The sequence below is a fragment of the Hyperolius riggenbachi genome, chromosome 6, assembly GCF_040937935.1.
Source record: "Hyperolius riggenbachi isolate aHypRig1 chromosome 6, aHypRig1.pri, whole genome shotgun sequence".
NCBI lineage: Eukaryota > Metazoa > Chordata > Amphibia > Anura > Hyperoliidae > Hyperolius > Hyperolius riggenbachi.
The window spans coordinates 115214862-115237048 of NC_090651.1; the positions used below are offsets into that span (position 1 = coordinate 115214862).

General features: G+C 42.3%; 1 protein-coding gene across 2 annotated transcripts in view; it reads right to left on the minus strand.

The window, feature by feature from the left end:
- Positions 1 to 22187, minus strand: part of EPHX4 (epoxide hydrolase 4) — a 117213-nt gene that overhangs the window by 66596 nt on the left and 28430 nt on the right. For both annotated transcript variants that reach the window (XR_011022006.1, XM_068239803.1), the window contains exon 2: positions 12095 to 12180. Coding sequence is in view for 1 of the 2 variants with exons in the window: in XM_068239803.1 (XP_068095904.1) it covers positions 12095 to 12180 (86 nt within the window). In the remaining variant the exon portion in view is untranslated. The remainder of the gene's footprint in view (positions 1 to 12094; positions 12181 to 22187) is intronic.

Here is a 22187-nt window from a genome sequence, read left to right on the forward strand (position 1 = left end):
CGCTGTGCAGAAGCTTTCCAAGGATGATGAATACATTCAGCTCCAGGAAAGGAAAACAAGTAGCATGAGGGACCCCCTTTGAGCTGTGCTAATCCCTCTCTCCAGCTATAGAGGTCGGCAAAAAAAAAACAGAAGGAGACCCCAAAAGTATAGGGCCACACCTAAACCCTAGTTTGCAGCTTGCATTGGCCATCTGCGGTAGGGGAGGGGACTGCTTTGTAAGCCGGGGTGTCAAAGCTCCATTCTTCCCTTTAGACCCCCCTTGGCTTAGATGTGTCTGGCAATGAATGGTGGTGGTTTACAGCACTATCCAATCACAGCAATCAAATATACATGCCTCTCCCTGTTACGAGTATAGGGATCTTACATGCTTTCAAATACTGTAAAAAGTAGAGTGAATGCAAAGTTTTTTTTATCGCTTCTGGGAAATTCTGGCTCGGGGCAAAAACAACCAAGTGGTCCTTGGCCTTAAAAGATTTGACTACAGTTTATTGTTGAAAAAAAAAAAGATTTGACAGTAAAATGTTAACATCTATCTAATATGAAGATCAAATGATCGAATCTAATTTAAATATACTGTTGTTGCTATTATTATTACTATTATTTAGTATTTATATAGCATACTCCGCAGTGCTGTACAGAGTATATTGTCTTGTCGCTTAACTGTCCCTCAGAGGGGCTCCCTACCATAGTCATATGTCTGTATGCTGGAGTGTATGTATCGTAGTCTAGGGCCAGTTTATGGGGAAGCCGATTAACTTATCTGTATGTTTTTGGGATGTAGGGGTAAACCAGTGTGCCCAGAGGAAACCCACACAGACACGGGGAGAACATACAAACTCCTTGCAGATGGTGCCTTGGATGGGGCTCGAACCGCAGACCCAGCACTGCAAGGCAAGAGTGCTAACCACTATGCCATCTATACTGTTCACAATGGTCCTTATATTACATATGTTGGTAAGATTAGATAAAAATTGTACAAATTGTATAGTGTATGCCCACCAGGGCCAATTAAAAAAAATGGAGATAAATGTTGCCTTACATGTGCCATTTTGCTGTGCACCACTATTTATTTCCCGCTATAATCATAAAGTGGCAAAAAAAAAGCTTGAATAGAAGTGTAAGACTCCTAATAACCTGGTGAAAAATGAGGCGGTTTTGAGCAGAGCGACACGTACTTCCATTTTCATGGCTGCCTTCAGGCTGAAAGCAATGAAAGCAGTCAAAAAACTTTCTCCTGCCTTGTATGTGGCTGAAGATGTGGTCAGATAGCGGCTACAGCCAGGAGGTGATGAAAATAGGAGAGAGATGACACGGTTTACCTTCTTCTGCTGTTTATTGCTGCTTCATGAATAGCAAAAGTGAAGGGTAATTTAAAACCCACTAATAGGCAAATATTAAAATGAGTTTTATGTGGTAGACAGTGCTTTTCCATAGTGTATGGTATGACCTGTTTCCCAACACAGTGCATGGAATTCTGCTGAGACCATGTTGCTGCTGCCTAAATACTCCGGTAGCATCAGTCCGAGGTCACATAGAATAATGGCAGCTTGCATGGTGTAACTACAATTCATGGGTCCCCCCAGCAAAACTTTGATAGTGTCCCCCAATGTTCACACCCCTTCCCTTGCCTCCCCTTGATGTCCATCACGGCCTCGGGGCCCATCTCACAAGGGTCATAAAACAAGTGTGGCCATCATGCTCTTCACACCTATAACAAGTGTAGCCACAAAAACATCTGATCTAAAGTATAGTTTCCGGTATTGGAGGAAGGGAAGGTTCGTAGTTGGGGCCCTCATGCGATTGCAGGGGCTGCTCTCCCTAATTACGCCCCTGGCCAGCTTGTGTGTGTCCATGCACCACCTAATGTTAGTCTATAGAAGCTAGAACTCAGCTAGATCTGGCCAGTAACAATGCAGAATGCCAGGAAGCAGGGAGGGGAGCAGGAAGCACACCATTGAACTATGGAAAACACTGTTAGCAGGTAAGAAAGCCAGGGCAGTCTTGTAGGTAAAGCATGAGCCCTTTGCTCTCATTGGAATTTTTGACTATAAATAGCAATACATTTTTTGGGCCATTTTATTGCTAATATAAATAGGCTCCTAAACTAATATATCTGACCCTTCATGACCTTTAGAGATAACGGGCCATATACAATTTACTCGTTCACCTAAGTTTTCTCCTAGGAGAAACATTTTCATCTTTGATTTAAAATAGCTTTTTAGCACTTTTTAATGGAAAACGTTTCAAAAAGTAGGTAAAAAGTACTGACAAAATTATTTTGAGTATTTTTGTGCTTGCTGGTGGTTTAAAATGCATTTTATTGGTAAATTTAAAAATATCACCTTGGAGAAAACTCAGGTGAAAAAATGAATTGCATATGGGCCAACAAGTGAAAAATAATATAAACACCCATGTCTAGGAGTTTGTGGTTTTTGGACGACCTGCCTCCCACAGGGCCAGTTCTAGCTACAATGGGGCCTTGGGGCAAAAGTAACTTATGGGGGCCCGCTAAAAAATGCCCCCTGGAGCCTCCAAGCCGACTCCTAGGACCATTCCCACCACACTCCCAGCCGCACAATATCATTAGGTGTCCATCATATGTCCCCAAAAGCATTATTGGGGACTCATTAATCCCCTCCTCCTTTCCCTTACAAATCTAGACTGAACACACATTGGGATCTTACCTAATCCAGGCAGGACACAGGAAGGAAGCACCATGCTCTACACTCCGGTATTCTCCCCGCGGTGCCTCTCTTCCTTATTTCCTACAGGCATGTATGGGGTCACCATAGCTGGAAAGGAGGGGAAACACACCTTGGGGGCCCCCACAGGCTCTGCGGCCCTGGGGCAATTGCCCCCTTTGCCTCTATGGAAGCTCCGGCCCTGCCAATTACACACACACCCACGTAGGCACAAACACGCGCACACACACACACACACGTCACACACACGTCACACACACACTGAGAGAGCACACACACACACATTCTCGCACCCCAAAATGTACCGAATACTCAGCCTAAGAGGTCCTCAACGTTGAGGATGGTACCACATTCCAACAAATGGACTGTTCTGCTCCTCTATTTCCAGATCGGTGTTGGCTAGGCCACACCTCCCTTCCATATGGAGATTCAAGAAGGAAAGAGAGTTGTAGGCCAACCTCATTTCCTTCCCACGACTAGCTGTTGTATCCCCTGCTGTATCGTACGGGATTCCTTGAAGTATCCCACAACCCTTTGCCCTGAAGTTACAGCCCCCTGTGGGAAAGGACAGAGGTGTAAGTCAGCTTGTTGGAGTTCATGCCCACGTCTCAAATCATCACCTTTGTAGCCTGCCAGGTGGGACTTGAGCGAAAAAGATGCATCACCCACTGAGCTCTGGCTACATTCTTAAATATTAGAAAGGCCGGATGTAGTTTTTAAATTGAGTACGAGTTAGATGGATGAGTTACCTATATGCACCATCTAAAAATGAACATAAAATCCTTTATACATTTTAATACAAAGAAATATGCTATGTTCATAGAAATTTCTTTTGTAAAAAAAATAAATAAATATAAAAAAATACTACTGCTTTCTACTGTATTTAAATGCTACTCTTGAAACTTTTGTACAAATATGAAATTGGAGTCTGCAGTGTGCCCAAAGCTCCACAAGGAGTCATCTGCTCTCCTCAAGTCACTACTACTTCCACTGCTGAGCCTTTCATGCAGGAGGTTCTGTGTTTGATCTTCACACAAGTCAAGGCGAATAAGTGTTTGCTGAAATCTTTCCCTATCTATGTCACGCACAAATGTCTGAACTAGCGATGGTTATTCAAGTTGCCATGCAATACAGAAGGACAACAGTGACAATTCTACATGCTGAAGAAGGTGGACGAGTTGAGTTAGCGCAGGGCAGCTACCTGTCACCAACAGTACACTGCTGTGCATCTTTGTATCTATCAAAAGGTTTAAACCAGGCTTTCTCAACCAGGGTTCCTTGAGTATTTTGCAGGGGTTCCTTGGCATTTTTCCCTATCGTGGGGTGAACATTCAGGATAATAATGAGCACATTAATAAAAAGCACTAGAATAAGGAGATTATACTAAAGGCCACTGTAATAGGGCGTAGTGACATAAACAGCCACTCCGGCTTTTAAAGACAATGCCTCCAGCATAATAAATTCAGGGGTTCTTTGAGATCCAAAATTTACTTCCAGGATTCCTCCAGGGTAAAAAGGTTAAGAAAGGCTAGTTTAAAGAGGAACTCCAGTGAAAATAATGCAATAAAAAAGGGCTTCATTTTTACAATAGTTATGTATAAATAATTTAGTCAGCGTTTGTTCATTGTAACATTTTTCCTCTCCCTCGTTTACATTCTGACATTTATCACATGATAACATTTTTACTGCTGGCAGGTGAGGTCACTGGAATGAGATACTGCTTGCAATTGGAAACAGTTGTTATTTCCCACAATGCAACAAGGCTCTCACAGTGTGAAGTCAGTACCTCAGAGCTGTGAGGCGCTGACATCACACTGTGGGAGGGGTTTCACCACAAAATCAGCCATACAGAGCACCCTGATGATCCGTTTGTGAAAAGGAAAAGATTTCTCATGGGAAATGGGGTATCAGCTACTGATTGGAATGAAGTTCAATTCTTGGTTACAGTTTCTCTTTAAACCATTTCAGTCTTACCACAGACTATAATTAAAGAGGTTACTGTACTAAAGTAACATTGCTTCTTGATTTTTCTGGAGTGATCCTTAGTGATGAGCACAAATTTTGCATAAAGTAATGCATGCTATGCAAGTAGCGTAACTTGCACTCTAGCAATACGGCCTACAGCTGATACTGAATGCTGCTGCCAGACTGTTAACTAACCAACCCCGTCACTGCCACATAACACCAGTCCTGCACTCCCTTCACTGGCCACCTATAGAATGATGGATGCTATTCAAAATCAGCCTACTGACATTTAAGTCACTTCATAATCTGGGCCCTGGATACATGAAAGAAATGCTACAGCTGCGTATAAAATTCCTGCAATCTCAGATCCATAGGCTCCAAAAATCTTGTCATAACCAGAGTCCACCTAAAAACTTTTGGTCCCAGAGCCTGACTGTCATGCTGCTCCTATATTATGGAACTCCTTACCTCAGCAGATCAGGACAGCTCCATCTCTGGACGTGTTTAAATCCAGACTAAAAACCCACCTGTTCAGTCTGGCATTTGCAGAAATATAATTTTGTTGTGTTAACACTTCATCCTACTACCAGTTACTGAATCTGAGAGAGCCTAAGCGCTTTGAGTCCTATGGGAGAAAAGAGCTATAGAAATGTTATTGTTACTATGTTGTTTACGTAATGGCTTTGCTCTCCCTGTGCGTGAAGACTTAACTAAACTTTTTGTGCATATGCCCCAATGAGTATCAAGTAAAGGCAAGTCAGGGTATTTAACACACGTTACAGATAAAACCCAACAGTGTAGTTCCACCCCTAATCAAATGCCAAATTCACAACAAACAAACAAAATGGGGCTTTAAATGAACAAATAGTAGTCTTTTAATTCTTCATATCAAAAGAGGTCTTCACAGTTGCGGACACACAGGTAAACACAGTTTCCAGAACTCCAAATCACAACCAAAAACGACTGCCTGACACGTGTTTCACGATCAAAGATCGCTTCTTCAGAAGCATACAGTATACATGTACATCACATATGGATCCTCGTAGATCCCAAAGGCCGCAATCTGCAGAAGTATGAAGACCAGGACAAATGGACGACGTCCACAAGCCACCACCGACTATACAACTGTGAAGACCTCTTTTGATATAAAGAATTAAAAGACTACGATTTGTTCATTTAAAGCCCCATTTTGTTTGTTTGTTGTAAGTCAGGGTATTTACTGTAAGTTTGCCAGTATGGTAAAACAGGGCTAAAGTCATTAACACATATTAATCAGAGCCTCATTTAAAGATATTTTAACTAGTTACTGTACCAAGTGCAGTATATCTATGTCCTGCAGGATTTCATCTGAAGTCCCAGGGATGTAGATATTTGTCTACTGCCGCTACCGCCACTGTTCGTGCTTCCGCGTGCTTTCTTGTCACCACCCGTTAGTGCACATATCAGTGGGAATGGCAACACAGTTCCCATTCACTGATTGAAGTACCTGTGATCAATGACCACAGGCATCAAGGAGATGCCGTGGTCATTGATAAAGTGGAAGTAAAACGTACACACACTACTTCCTCTCTTAAACTGGGGGGAACGACATATAGGGCTTGATTCACAAAAGAGTGCTAACTGTTAGCACGGCCGTTTTCGCGCGAATTTTCGTATTGCGCGAGATCGCGAATTTTCGCGCGAAACGATAACGTTTTCGAGTACAAACGCGAATTTTCATGCGAAAACGATATCAATTTTGCGTGAAAATTCACGTTTGCGCACGAAAACGTTATCGTTTCACGCAAAACATCGCAATCGCACACAATGCGAAAATTGGTGCGAAAACGGCCGTGCTAACAGTTAGCACTCTTTTGTGAATCAAGCCCATAGTGGCCAAATGGGTTTTAATTACAGTGAGATGTATTATTTTAAAACTATAATGGCTGAAAACTGAGAAATAATGATTCTTTTTTTCAATTTTTTTCTTATTATTCCTGTTAGAATAAAATATTTGTTAGGAAATGTACCACCCAAAGAAATCCTAATTGGTAGCCAAAAACAAACAAACAATATATAGATAATTTAGTTGTGATAAATAGTTATAAAGTTATTGGCGAATGAAAGGGAGGAGCGCTGAAAGGTGAAAATTGCTCTGGTCTTTAAAGTAAACCAGAGAACAGAAAATACAAGGAATCGATACATACCCAAGGCTTCCTCCAGCCCAATAAACACGTCTGAGTCCCTTGCCGTCCTCCCGCGGTCTGCCTTTCAGCCGCAATCAGCCCCGGTAACTGCTTCAGTCGCATCTGTCTGGATGCACAGAAGACCCAGACTGGACCCGACTCAGCCTAAAGTGGAGCTGAACTCTTGCACTGGACAGAAGGAAAACATAGAGAAATACCCTGTATGTATTTAGAGAGTTTAGCCTGTCTAATTCCCCCTCATCTGTGACCAAGCACAAGTTGTAATTTGATCCCTTAGCTGTGTCAGCTGACTGCCATGGCAGAGAGCCCATTTGAAAACACATGATTTTGACAATATATCTGCTTCCATGAAAACAGGAAGTAGACAAACTGCAGATTTAATGCAGGATTTGTATCAGCTGTAACAAAGAAATGTTTTTCTTTAAAAGTTACTGGTATTATGCTGTTGCTTATCTTTTAGAGCCAAGATGAAGTTCTGAGTTCAGGTCTGCTTTAAGGGGAAAAAACCTTTAGTGGTTAACTAGTTAAGCACTCATATGTATGTGTACATGAAAAATGTAAAATCAACATAGCACTGACCAGTGGTGTAGCTAAAAATCCATGGGCCCCAGTGCAAGTTTAGCATTGGGGCCCACCAAACATACTATAGATAACAATTGATACAACTCACCAAAACCAATCAAGGGGAACCACAGTGTCAGAGGTGCAAGAAGGGGATAGGAAACACGTGTGTTAATGATCACTACTATTCAAATCAACTATAGAAGTGATTATTACCAGCACAGGACCAATAAAAAGCTAATACTGTGTTTGAGAGATGGGCCCCTCTAGCCCAAGGGCCCCGATGCGGTTGCTACCTCTGCACCCCCTATTGCTACACCACTGTTGAAGGCAACGATAAAATGTGCCAGATAACACTGGATTCCTTTAGTAAGATTACAAAAGCTGAATAAGGGACCCAGAGACATCAGCTGTAATGTCTTATGTCTGCTGATCCTTATAATAGCAGTTCCTTCGATGGAAATTCAGCATGTTGTAGCAAAGCAGATGTGACTCTGTCACATGGAATGTCACATCAATTAGAAAAGGACATTCTGTGCGAAACTGCTGAAGTCTGGATTTCTTCTGTCTACCACAGTAAACTTGCTTTCAACACATTGTTTTCTTATTGAAGAATGGCCATTTCCTTACAAAAGTAGTGTAGCATACATAACTGCTTCACAAACCAATTTGTCACTAAAGTTGATGGCCAATGAGAAATAAAAAAAAACTATTGACCCTTTCCACTTCCAGACGGACTACAGTGGAGGTTTCTGCCCAGGTCCAGATGTCAGAGTTTGCCCATCAAGGAACAATATGGCTGCAGTTGGCCACGCCACCGTCGGATCAAATTTGGCCCGGTGTCAGGTCCTCCTCTGGCACCATGCGGTGACACTGCGCCACGTAATATACATATTACATGGGGGAATTTGGCTCCTCCTGGATGTTGGATCTACTCTGACGTCACCCCGCCCCCTTGTATCAAAGTGTTTGATTAGGTCTGACACTTTCATCTCCCCCAGAACCACGCTGTGCCACGTAATAATGTCAGCATTTGTGCATTGTAGGGCAGAGCTAGGGCGTGCGAGCCAGTGCCAGCCCAACGCCCCTTTGATGGATGGGTTACCTCCTCACACTAGTGCAAGGAGGTAGAGACCCCACCGCTCCCCCAGACACAGCATGAAGAGAGCACTCACGTCCCGTTCCCATCACAGTGAATGTAAAATTAAGCGCTGGAGGGGACAGTGGATGATCTCAAACACAGATTGAAAAGGGTTAACTAACTCACAAGTCAGTTAGCGAGCTATCAGTGTTACCTCATAGGTACAAGTACAGTCTATTGGAAAATATAACCCCATTGTCACAAACATCTCAATAACTACAACACACTGGAGCCTAATGACATTCAGGCCCAAAGCCCTACAACTAAATGATGCCTGAAGGCCAATAAGAATCTTGTCCTACAACAAAACATCACATGCAGCATGCAAGCACATAGGCATAAAGTGGCCACACACCATACATTTTTTTAAATATATCAATTTTTCAGACTGATTGTAACATTTCAAAAATCTGACCAATGTACCACACACCTATGTTCAATTTTTCCTCAATGATGATAAAAATGATTGGAAACTATAGTTATATAGTATATATTAATAAATTGACAATCTACCACACACCATTACATTTTCATAAAAATTGATCAGAAAAATTCCCCATACCCGATCAACTTTTATAGAATAAAAATAGGAAATCCGATCGGATTTCTTTTTCAGGAAATCTGATCTTTTTTATTGAATTGCTGTAAAATCGGATCATTTTATTGTGTCGTGTGTGACACACACACACACACACACACACACACACACACACACACACACACGTTATAATTACACACACACACACACACACACACACACACACACACACACACACACACACACACACACACACACACACACACACACACACACACACACACACACACACACACACACGTTATAATTTAAGTAGGCCTCAGTTATTTGGACTGAGTTTAAGGTAAAAGGCTTGTTCGCAGAGTATACCTTTAAATAGAGGTTTCAAAGATTCAGGCAGAAGTATCTCAGTGTCTGCTTGAAGCAGATGATACAAGCAAATACTGAGAAGATGTTCCTAGTCCAAGGTCTTAGGCCTACACTGCCCCAGACAAATGGACTACGGGAACAATCAACATAGGCCATATTTACAAAATATCACATTCCTGTATGTAAGTGAAAGTGGTCATGGAATATTAATCGAGTAGGTGTGTGTCCTGACATCACAAGGGATCTGAACCAATCATAGATGGCTCAGATGAGGTCACATTTAACTCTTTCTGGTTCATATAAAACCCACAGCCGGAGTATGGGGTAGCACTCTTTTCTGTCTTGCTACCTGTCCCTGCTGGCTTAGACCTTTATATAATCCATTTCTGTTCATATGATGTATGCTGTACATAGGTAGTCTAGAGGATGTAACATAGTATAGAAAGAAGATAACCTGACTAACATTCAGGAGGAAGGTTAGTCAAGAGCTGTAACGCAAAACGAGAATCTGCTTTGCTAAGATATGACGAACTGTATCTGTATATCTGTGTAGTGAATAAACTCCTTGTATACTGAAGACGTCTGAGAACAGTCTATCTCCAATAATGCTTGCTGTGTTGAGAGTCAAGTTATCTCACAGTCTGTGAGGTGCAACTCTAAGAAGTTGCTGGTGTCGAAGCAAAAAGGTGATTTATAACAACACACACTAACTTACTAGGGGCTTCTACCGACCCCCTGCAGATGTTCTTTGCCCGCGCTGGGAGCAAATTATCCTCCGATCCCCTGCCGCAGTTCACTTTTTTTACCACTGACTTACAAGTCGAAGGCAACTGCGCCTGCGTGGCCTTGGCCACATGCATCCTAGCTCCCGCTCATACCGCCGGCAGCATCCTGCACAGGTGCAGTACGAGAGAACCTCTCAGCAGCATGAAAGTACCCACATCGTACTCACATTTACCGCCACTTTAAGTGTGCTTTAACCTCTTACCGACTGCATCACGTCAATGAATGTGGACACGGCGGCAGCCCCAGGACCGCCTAACACCGATTGGCGTAAGGTCCTTGGGGCCTGTTTTGCAGGAGATCGCGTGTGCTGATGCGCACGCATCTCTCATTGGTAGGTGGAGATTCGCCTTCAGCCTCCCAGCAGCAATCACCGCTAGGAGACTGTTAGATGGCGAAACCGCTGTCTAATTATCCCGTACAGCGCTGCGACCTAAGGCAGCGTTGTACTCGGGACAGCTGTGTGACGCGGCTGTCCCTTCTGTAGCTGCAGAAGTGATCCACTGTCATAGGCTGAAGCCTACGACAGCCGATCACACTGATTGGCTGGTGGGGGGAGGGAGGGAGGGGGGAGTAAAAAATAATAATAAATAAATAGTAACATTTATTTATAAAATAATCAGATAAATATTTGTAAAAAAAAAAACACAAACATCTAGGCATCTAGGGGCGATCAGACCCCACCAACAGAGAGCTCGAGAGCTCTGTTGGTGGGGAGAAAGGGGGGGGGAATCACTTGTGTGCTGAGGTGTATGGCCCTGCAGCAAGGCCTTAAAGCTGCAGTCGCCTATTTGTTAAAAAATGGCCTGGTCCTTAGGGGGGTTTAACACTGCGGTCCTCAAGTGGTTAAGGGCCAGCTCAGTGATGACACTGTGTGGTGTCCTTGGAATTCCAATGCTTGAAACACAGGTTTCATTAACACAGCAGTCAGGACCTGAGCCCACTAATGCAGTTGTGTCCCCTAATCAGTCACACATCAATGTTACAGATGCTGAAAAGTGGACAGAAGTGGACACAACAGCGTTAGTGGGCTCAGGCCCTTAGGCACGGAACACATTTGCAGGAGAGTTTTTCCCGCTATTCCCGGGTCTCCATTGCAGTGCTTTCCCATTTCCATTTGCATTTTCTGCCCTTTTCACATTCGTTCCACAACTTTTCAGATGCGGTGGAATACATTGTAATTGCAAATGCACGCGTCATGCAGAAAGAAAACAAAAAAGTTGTAAAAATGCACTTCAAAACACAACATGCATTTCCCGAGCAGGGCCATTGACTTCCTGTTCAATAAGCCAGCACCTATTCAATGAGGAGTCCTTGGGCTAGACTCCCTAACACTGCTACTGCACTACTATGGAGTGTGCCCTAGTGGCTGTAGCTCTAGCGCTTTGATGCCGCCAGGAAAAAAAAACACAAAATTATTGTATTTTCATTTAGTATTTATATAGCGCTGACATCTTCCTCAGCGTTGTACAGGGTATATTGTCTTGTCACTTGGAGGGGCTCACAATCTAATATAAATGTTCTGTGTCCTGCCTTGTCAATAGCCAGTGGAGCTGTGCGCATTTTGCCGTCTGCGTCAAAACGCGCACCATTCCAGCAAGTATGTTCCCTGCCTTACTGTTTCTCTGTGTAGAAAAGAAACCTAGTGATTCCTCAGTGATAGTCACATATTCCTAGAGCACAAACCTCTGTGATCATGTTTGAATATTCATTTCTACACTCAATCGCCGGGAGACTTCTTTAAGCCCTGTTCCTAAGAGCGTGCCTCCAGGATCTGCACTGCTCCCTACAGGACACCGATTTCAAAGTGAAAGTACAAAGGACTATGACAAATTAAAACACGTACCAGAATTCCGGAAATCCGTGCAGGAGCAGCATTAGCGGTTTTCCTCTTTCCCCTGCAGCAACGTAGTGGAAGCGTAATCCAGAATCCTGTGGATGTAATAATATACAGCTATTAGGACTAGGAAAGTAAAATCTAATGGCTACTATAGTAGCTACCTCTAGTATATACAGTGGGTTGCAAAAGTATTCGCCCCCCTTGAAGTTTTCCACATTTTGTCATATTATTGCCACAAACATGAATCAATTTTATTGGAATTCCACATGAAAGAGGCGCCCTGGTGTAATAAAAGCATCTAAAAACAGTTTAAAAACGGGAAATAAATTTGAGGTGGCTTACCTCAGTGACGAAAAAATCTTTGTATTTTACAAAGGTTTTTATTAGTAGCACAGGCAACGCGTTTCGCGGGTCAGAGCCCGCTTCCTCAGGCCAATAACAGTGCCTACATCAGTAAAAAGAGGCTCCTTAGCATACCAGAATATTACAATATACATATATATACATATATACATATATACAACATAACGTTATTATCACATGAATTGCATATTTACATACTTTCATATCCACCTGTGCACACCTACAATGGTGGTCCATATATATATTATCATCAATTGGGAGTATTGACAACTGATACAGTTATTAGTGTTCAGGAGGCGTGCATAAATAAAAATGCAAAATTGCAAAAAAATAAAAATAAAAAAAAAATTCATATATAATAATAATAATAATAATAATACTGCTGCAAATGCTGCAAATGTATGCATCTAGAAACATTATAAAAATGAACAAGTAGTGAATAAATAATAGAATTGGGAGTATTGACAACTGATACAGTTATTAGTGTTCAGGAGGCGTGCATAAATAGAAATGCAAAAAAAAAAATTAATAATACTGCTGCAAATGCTGCAAATGTATGCTTCTAGAAACCATTATAAAAAATGAACAAGTAATGAATAAATAATAGAATTGCTGCAAATCAATGTATATAAAAATCCTAAGGGAATGACATTGTCATTGAAAATAAAATTGCTGCAAGTTTATATGTATAAAAATCTAGGGGGATTCATAGGAGTTGTAATAAAATTATTTACATACATGAATCAATTGGTGATAAAAAATGTGGTACTAAGAAGACTTGGCCAGCTCTATATAGAGAGGGAAGTTAGGGAGAAAGGAACACACAGCAGACAGTGCTAGACTCTATGGTCTGCGCTTATCTGCAAATTAAAAAGAGCTGGTCACAAAGTAAGTTACAAAAACACATAATGTGCATCATCTGAATGTCCAGCAGCAGGGGGAGCGCTTGTAGGCAGACAGTAATAAAGAGCAGGTTAAGATTCACTTACCAAACTAAATGACAGATTCAGCAAAGGGAGCCTCTAGTGGGAGGCATCTCTCACTGGGCTAAATAGATTTTGAATGTAATTAGCAGCTGCAGGATTGCACACTTGCTGAGGGTGAGGAGGGATGTGGCTTGTTTGTGATGTCATCACACAAGCCGCTCCTACCGGAAGTTTAGGCGGCACCATTTTGGAAGAGGTCGCCTCATAGGCTCCCAATGTATTTGCCAGTCTTTCTATGTTTTCAATGGACTGAATTTCAAGAAGTGCTAGGTAATGTATTTTTATCACCACTAGATGGCAGCATAGGATTAGAAATAGAATGGATTTAGAGAAATGCTAGGTAATGTATTTTTATCACCACTGGATGGCAGCATAGGATTAGAAATATAATTTTTTCATGAATGGATTAAAGTTAGTCGTGGTTGCTACAGAAATTAGAAGATTGATGTTGGAATATATAAAAATATTTATTTCTACCATGTTGTTCTGTAAATAAGGGGTGATAAGAGTATTACACCAGGGCGCCTCTTATACCCTTATTGTGCAATCATACCCCCTTACCTCACCCGTCTGAGGGGTGGGTACAGACCACACGTGGCTTCGACCACGGCGGATATCTGTCCCCTTTCTTTTACCAAGGAGAGCGACCGCATCCAGGTCCCTAGGGACCACCCCGAGTGGAGTCGGGTTTGTTGTCTCCACCTGCTTCCTGTGGTCGGTTGCCCCTCTGCAACCCACCTTTGTGAGTAGTGTCTTACTTTTATTACGTTCAATTGTTTTTGACATACTACACTATTGGGCTCCCACTTTTGTCTCCTGTATCTTTTCACTAGAGGGTGTTATTGACACCCACATCCCACTACGTCCACATGAAAGACTAACACAAAGTGGTGTACACATGAGAAGTGGAATGAAAATCATACATGATTCCAAACATTTTTTACAAATAAATAACTGCAAAGTGGTGTGTGCATAATTATTCGGCCCCCTTTGATCTGAGTGCAGTCAGTTGCCCATAGACATTGCCTGATGAGTGCTAATGACTAAATAGAGAGCACCTGTGTGTAATCTAATGTCAGTACAAATACAGCTGCTCTGTGAGGGCCTCAGAGGTTGTCTGAGAGAATATTGGGAGCAACAACACCGTGAAGTCCAAAGAACACACCAGACAGGTCAGGGATCAAGTTATTGAGAAATTTAAAGCAGGCTTAGGCTACAAAAAGATTTCCAAAGCCTTGAACATCCCACGGAGCACTGTTCAAGCGATCATTCAGAAATGGAAGAAGTATGGCACAACTGTAAACCTACCAAGACAAGGCCATCCACCTAAACTCACAGGCCGAACAAGGAGAGCGCTGATCAGAAATGCAGTCAAGAGGCCCATGGTGACTCTGGACGAGCTGCAGAGATCCTCAGCTCAGGTGGGAGACTCTGTCCATAGGACAACTATTAGTCATGCACTGTACAAAGTTGGCCTTTATGGAAGAGTGGCAAGAAGAAAGGCATTGTTAACAGAAAGCATAAGAAGTCCTGTTTGCAGTTTGCCACAAGCCATGTGGGGGACACAGCAACCATGTGGAAGAAGGTGCTCTGGTCAGATGAGACCAAAATAGAACTTTTTGGCCAAAATGCAAAACGCTATGTGTGGCGGAAAACTAACACTGCACATCACTCTGAACACACCATCCCAACTGTCAAATATGGTGGTGGCAGCATCATGCTCGGGGGGTGCATCTCTTCAGCAGGGACAGGGAAGCTGGTCAGAGTTGATGGGAAGATGGATGTAGCCAAATACAGGGCAAACTTGGAAGAAAACCTCTTGGACACTGCAAAAGACTTGAGACTGGGGCGGAGGTTCACCTTCCAGCAGGACAATGACCCTAAACATAAAGCCAGGGCAACAATGGAATGGTTTAAAACAAAACATATCTATGTGTTAGAATGGCCCAGTCAAAGTCCAGATCTAAATCCAATAGAGAATCTGTGGCAAGATCTGAAAACTGCTGTTCACAAACGCTGTCCATCTAATCTGACTGAGCAGGAGCTGTTTTGCAAAGAAGAATGGGCAAGGATTTCAGTCTCTAGATGTGCAAAGCTGGTAGAGACATACCCTAAAAGACTGGCAGCTGTAATTGCAGCAAAAGGTGGTTCTACAAAGTATTGACTCAGGGGGCTGAATAATTACGCACACCCCACTTTGCAATTATTTATTTGTAAAAAATGTTTGGAATGATGTATGATTTTTGATCCACCCCCAGTATAGGTATGGCAGTGCTCCTAGTGTAGGTATAGTAGTGACCTGAGTATAGGTATAGTAGTACCCTCAGTATAGGTATAATAGTTCCCCCAGTATAGGTATAATAGTGCCCCCAGTATAGGTGTAACGGTGTCCCCAGTATAGGAATGTAATGGTGCCCCTAGTATAGGTGTAATGGTGCCCCATAGGTGTAATGGTGCCCCTAGTATAGGTGTAATGGTGCCCCTAGTATAGGTGTAATGGTGCCCCTAGTATAGGTGTAATGGTGCCCCTAGTATAGGTGTAATGGTGCCCCTAGTATAGGTGTAATGGTGCCCCTAGTATAGGTGTAATGGTGCCCCATAGGTGTAATGGTGCCCCTAGTATAGGTGTAATGGTGCCCCTAGTATAGGTGTAATGGTGCCCCTAGTATAGGTGTAATGGTGCCCCTAGTATAGGTGTAATGGTGCCCCTAGTATACGTGTAATGGTGCCCCCACTATAGGTGTAATGGTGCCCCTAGTATAGGTGTAATGGTGACACAGTATACGTGTAATGGTGCCCCTAGTATATGTGTAATGGTGCCCCAGTATACGTGTAATGGTGCCCCTAATATAGGTGTAATGGTGCCCCTAGTATAGGTGTAATGGTGCCCCTAGTATAGGTGTAATGGTGCCCCTAGTATACGTGTAATGGTGCCCCCACTATAGGTGTAATGGTGCCTCTAGTATAGGTGTAATGGTGCCCCAGTATACGTGTAATGGTGCCCCTAGTATAGGTGTAATGGTGCCCCTAGTATAGGTGTAATGGTGCCCCTAGTATATGTGTAATGGTGCCCCCACTATAGGTGTAATGGTGCCCCTAGTATAGGTGTAATGGTGACCCAGTATACGTGTAATGGTGCCCCTAATATTGGTGTAATTATGCCCCTGTATACGTGTAATGGTGCCCCTAGTATAGGTGAAATGGTGCCCCTAGTATACGTGTAATGGTGCCCCTAGTATAGGTGTAATGGTGCCCCATAGATTTAATGGTGCCCCATAGGTGTAATGGTTCCCCTAGTATACGTGTAATGGTGCCCCTAATATAAGTGTAATGGTGCCCTGGTATAGGTATAATGGTGCCCTAGTATAGGTGTAATGGTGCCCCTAGTATAGGTGTAATGGTGCCCCTAGTATAGGTGTAATGGTGTCCCCCAGTATACGTGTAATGGTGCCCCTAATATAAGTGTAATGGTGCCCTGGTATAGGTATAATGGTGCCCCAGTATAGGTGTAATGGTGCCCCCAGTATAGGTGTAATGGTGCCCCCAGTATAGGTAGAAAGGTGCCCTACCCTGTTGTCTCGGACCTCCAAATCAGTGCAGTGACTGACAGACCTCAAGATCAGTTTGGGACCTGAGGCAGAGTGGCTACAGCAACCGTGCGTATCACTTTAAATGCAAGCAGTGGCGAGTGATGTCACTTCCGCATATGAAGTCAGTGGTACTGTGTACTGCTCTCTCTACCTCGGGTCCTGCACTGACCTTGAGGTCTGTCAGTCGCTGCACTGATCTTGAGGTCTGTTTGCATTGTGGCAGCTCTGGAATGCAGCGTACTGTGGCTGCCACTGCACTCCTCTCCTGACCCCTCATCTATGGCATAGGCTGGCTCAGTGGCACAGGTAGAAGCAGAGCACCCATTAGGCCGCACCATGGCAGCTTTTCAGAAAGGACCATGGCTAACAACAAAACCTAGATTTTATGGCAAAATTGGTAATTTCTTTTTACACCAAAGGTCCGCTTTTTAAAAACCCGCGTGGTCTCTCTGGCAGGAAATAAGGGACACCAACAGAAAATTGATGGGGGAGGGGGAGTCTAACTCTGTACACTGTACTAAAAAGGCTTTATTTATCGCTGTCTGTTTCTGTGGGAGTGATTTCCTTCCTTCCTGTTAGGACAGGAAATTAGAGAAAATCTCCCAGATGAAGTCACAGACAGTAATGAAACCCAAAGTCAATTATATCTGGTTTCTTCTAACTATAACTAATAGTTTATTTAGATGATTTACCACTTGAGGACCGTAGGCTTACAACCCCCTAGTGATCAGGCTATTTTTTAACAATTAGGCCACTGCAGCTTTAAGGCCTCGCTGCAGAGCCATACAACTCAGCACACAAGTGATTCCCCCACACAAGTGATTTATGGGTTTTTTTAAAGGACATCCAAGGCGGAAAAAAAAAACCTGAGATAAACAATCGTATCTGTCCTCCTTCTTCTACAAATGACTTTTAACGTTATCCCGCAGTATTATTTTATATTTAAATCAACTTTTTAAGCTTTTGCTGTTTCATGGCCTTTTTTCAATAACGCATTAATTGAAGTATGCCAGGGCTACAATATATGAACTATTGACCTTTTTTATCTCTTTCCTGCTCTTAGAAGCCATTTACTGCCACAAAAGTGTTTTATGGCTGCAATTCCTCATCAGTGAGGGTTACGCTAGAGTTCGACCCGGTCCCGACCTGGACAGGAACTGCCACTTACATACCTGATTTTTAACTTTTTCAGGCAGAGAAAGGAAAAAAGTACACAGCATAGTTATTTGTGTATGAGGCACTGTACATACACATGTCTACCTCATCATGTCACATGTCACCTTGTGAGTCCTTTAAATACATTTACTACTTTTTTATTTAACCCATTCACGTTCGGTCGTTTTCACTTGAGAAATGTTCACCTCCCATTCATTAGCCTATAACTTTATCACTACTTATCACAATGAACTGATCTATAGCTTGTTTTTTCCGCCACCAATTAGGCTTTCTTTGGGGGGTACATTTTGCTAAGAGCCACTTTACTGTAAATGCATTTTAACAGGAAGAATAAGAAAAAAACGGAAAAAATGCATTATTTCTCAGTTTTCAGCCATTATAGTTTTAAAATAATACATGCCTCCATAATTAAAACTCACATATTGTATTTGCCAATATGTCCCAGTTATTACACCGTTAAAATTATGTCCCTATCACAATGTATGGCGACAATATTTTATTTGGAAATAAAGGTGCATTTTTTCCGTTTTGCATCTATCACTATTTACAAGTTTAAAATAAAAAAATATAGAAATATTTCATCTTTAGATTGATATTTAAAAAGTTTAGACCCTTAGGTAAATATTTACAGGTTTGTTTTTTTTATTGTAATGTTTTTTGTTTTTTTTATGTTTAACATTTAATTTGGGTATTTTTGGGAGGGTGGGATGTAAACAATAGGTATATAATGTAAATGTGTGTTGAGTTTTATTTTTTTTACTTTTAGTTGTAGTTTTACTTTTTGGCCACAAGATGGTGGCCATGAGTTTGTTTACATGACGTCACTCTAAGCGTAACATACGCTTAGAGAGACGCATGGGGGACGCTACAGCCAGAAAAAGCGCAGCTTCCGACAGAAGCTGCCTCTTTTTCAGCGGGGGAGAGGAATCAGTGATCGGGCACCATAGCCCGATTCACTGATTGCCTTGCTAACGAACCGCGGCCGGGAGTGTGCGTGCACGCGCGCGATCGGCCACAAGAGCGCGCATGGTTCCTGGACGTAGTTTCTACATCCAGGAACTAAAATAGGTTAATTTGTTTTATCCCCACCTTCCCTCCCCCCACTAGCCAATGACAGCGATCAGCTTTAGCATCGGCACGCAATCTCCTGTAAAACCCCGCCCAAGGACTTTACGCCAATTGGCGTGGAGTGGTCCTGGGGCTGCTTCCATGTTCTCGCCAATTGGTGTTACGTGGTCGGCTAGGGTTTAAAAATGAAATTGGGATTTATTGTTAAAAAATGAAATTGGGTAAGGCTGATTGGTACTGGTAATTCCCCAAATATGCCTCTTTATCTAAACAGATACCCTAGATGCACATGTCACTCTATCTAGTGGAGCTTCCTTCATTCCATCCTGCAGTAGAGTATGCTTACATTTTCACCTAATGTAGAACTGAACTCAGAACTCCTCTCTGCTCTAAAAGCTACACAACAACATAATAACCTTTAAACAAAAAAACATTTCTTTGTTACAGCTGATACAAGTCCTAAATAAATCTGCACAGTTTCTACTTCCTGATTCATGGAAGCAGACATATTATTTACAGCCTGTACTTTCAAATTGGCTTATCTGCTTACCTGCCATAGGCAGTCATGTGACACGGGGGAGATCAAATTACAACTAGTGATTAGACACAAATGAGGGCTAATTACACAGGCTAAACTCTTTAAATACATACAGGCTGCATGTCTGTTATGTTTTCCTTGTGTCCTGAGCAAGAGTTCAGGTTCACTTTTAGGCCACTGAGTAAAAGTACTTAAAAGATACCTGACCCACAACAAAGCTACCTAATCTAAGCACAGAGGTATGTTCATGCTGGATCCACATACCTCTGTGTGTTGTCAGTTCCTCTCCTAGTTCCTGCTGACCCCTGTAATCACTCCTTGAAAAATGACTCAAATTTTCACACAGGAAGAAGCAGGCTTGCTGTGACATCATCCTCCCATTCCCTCCCCTCAAGAGGACGGGATAGGGCAGGGAAGAGAAGGGAATGGGAGGATGATAGGAGGGAACGTCACAGCAAGCCTTCCTCTTCCTGTCAGAAAATGTGACTTCAGCCAAAAGTTAAATTCCTTATGCAGTGATTACTGGGGTCAGGGGGAACAAGAAGAGTTACGGACAACACACCAAGGTATGTGGATCCAGCATGAAGATACCTCTGTGCTTACCTTCAATCAGCTCCTTCTAAATGAATACAGATATGTCTTGATGAAACATAAGGAATAATCATGTTAGTGTATCTCCCATTACCACAAGAATAGTATCTATTTGTAAAGACCAAACTAGGGATTAACCATTTACACCCAGGATAATAATATCCGTTCTGGGTAGCTGATTAATAAAGCGTGAGAAACCCTGGCTTGCTTTCTACATCTGCTCCTCTGAAAACTGTGAACAACGTTACATTTTTTAATGATTCTGTTCATAATTTAATAAATCAAATTGCTAGTTATGTCTTTTAATACGTTTCTATCCCAGAAAGTAATTCATCTTTCTTATCTTGATGCTAGTCCTGTAAAATATAGGGGAATATGATAAAGAGATTAATTCATTCATTTTATCATATTAAAATGTAGGTCAGATCCCAACTGTGATTGTGCAGGAGTAAGAAGTGGTGGAAGCCTCCAGGCTAAAGTGCTGCGCTTTGAAGTTTAAAGTACATGAGGGAGAAGTGCACATGTGACCCGCATAATAACAGCAATCCATAATACGCTACAGTTCGGCCTGTGAAGTGCCTGGGAAGTTTATAGCGGCTCACATTTCATGCTCTTCACCGAACAATAAGTAATGCCTGGACAAACAGTCACAACCTCATTAATGGCAATGTATCAGAGCATGTTCCGCTGGTGACACGTCCTCCATATAGAAGTCACATAAATTCTCAATACAAAACTACAAACATTAGATAACAACCCCAGATGCTTTCAGTCATACCAAGAGACAACATGTGACATAATGAGATAGACATGTGTATGTATAGTGCCAAGCACACAAATAACTAGGCTGTGTTCCTTTTTTTCTTTCTCTGCCTGAAAGAGTTAAACATCAGGTATGCAAGTGACAGTTTCTGCCTGGGTTGGGACTGGGTCAGACTATAGCATAACCCTCACTGATAAGTAATTACAGCCATAAAATACTTTCCTGTCAGTAAATGGCTTCTGAGAGCAGGAAAGAGATAAAAATGGTCAATAATTTATAGATTTGAGCTCTAGCATACTTCAAGGAAGGTGTCATTGAGCAGAGACAATGAAACAGTAAAAACTTAAAAACTAGATTTAAATATAAAATAAAACTGTGGGATAGCTAAAAAGTAATTTTTAGAAGAAGGGGGATAGATACATAAGTTTTTCTCATCAGTTAATTTTTACTTCGGATGTCCTTTAAGTACCTGCAGTTAGCACCAGATGAATGTATGCCAAATTCCTGTCCATACCAGCACTGGCTTCCTGTGCCTGGATGCCACCTTTGTTGCTCAGGCCACTCCTCCCCTCAGTGAAACAGCAGTGAGATCAGAGCAGGATCCTCCAGAAGGCAACCTAGGAAAGTGGCCGGGGCCTAGTAGGTGTCAGGGAGGCTGGCTTTCACCTTCTTTGATCCATCTCCTACCTCACCTTACCAGAAAATATGGGGAGCCTAAGCTACTACATTGCCTTGGTCCCCATTTCGCTTTAATCCTTCTCTGAGTGAGACTGACTGGATGGCAAGCTCCTCAGGCTCACCATAGTTACTTTTCTTGTTTTTAAAACCCAACCATACCCAAAACTGAACAAAGCAACATCTTAAAGAAGCCATGTTGATTGGTGAACTTAGTATTACCTCTAAAACTGAACTTTTCAAATTGAAAAAAAATCACTGTGCTTCTATCCATACAGCCTTAAAACATCCCCTGCCTCTAGGTTCCTGTTACTAAATTGAGGTCTTACAATTGTTTCTCCCTACTTCC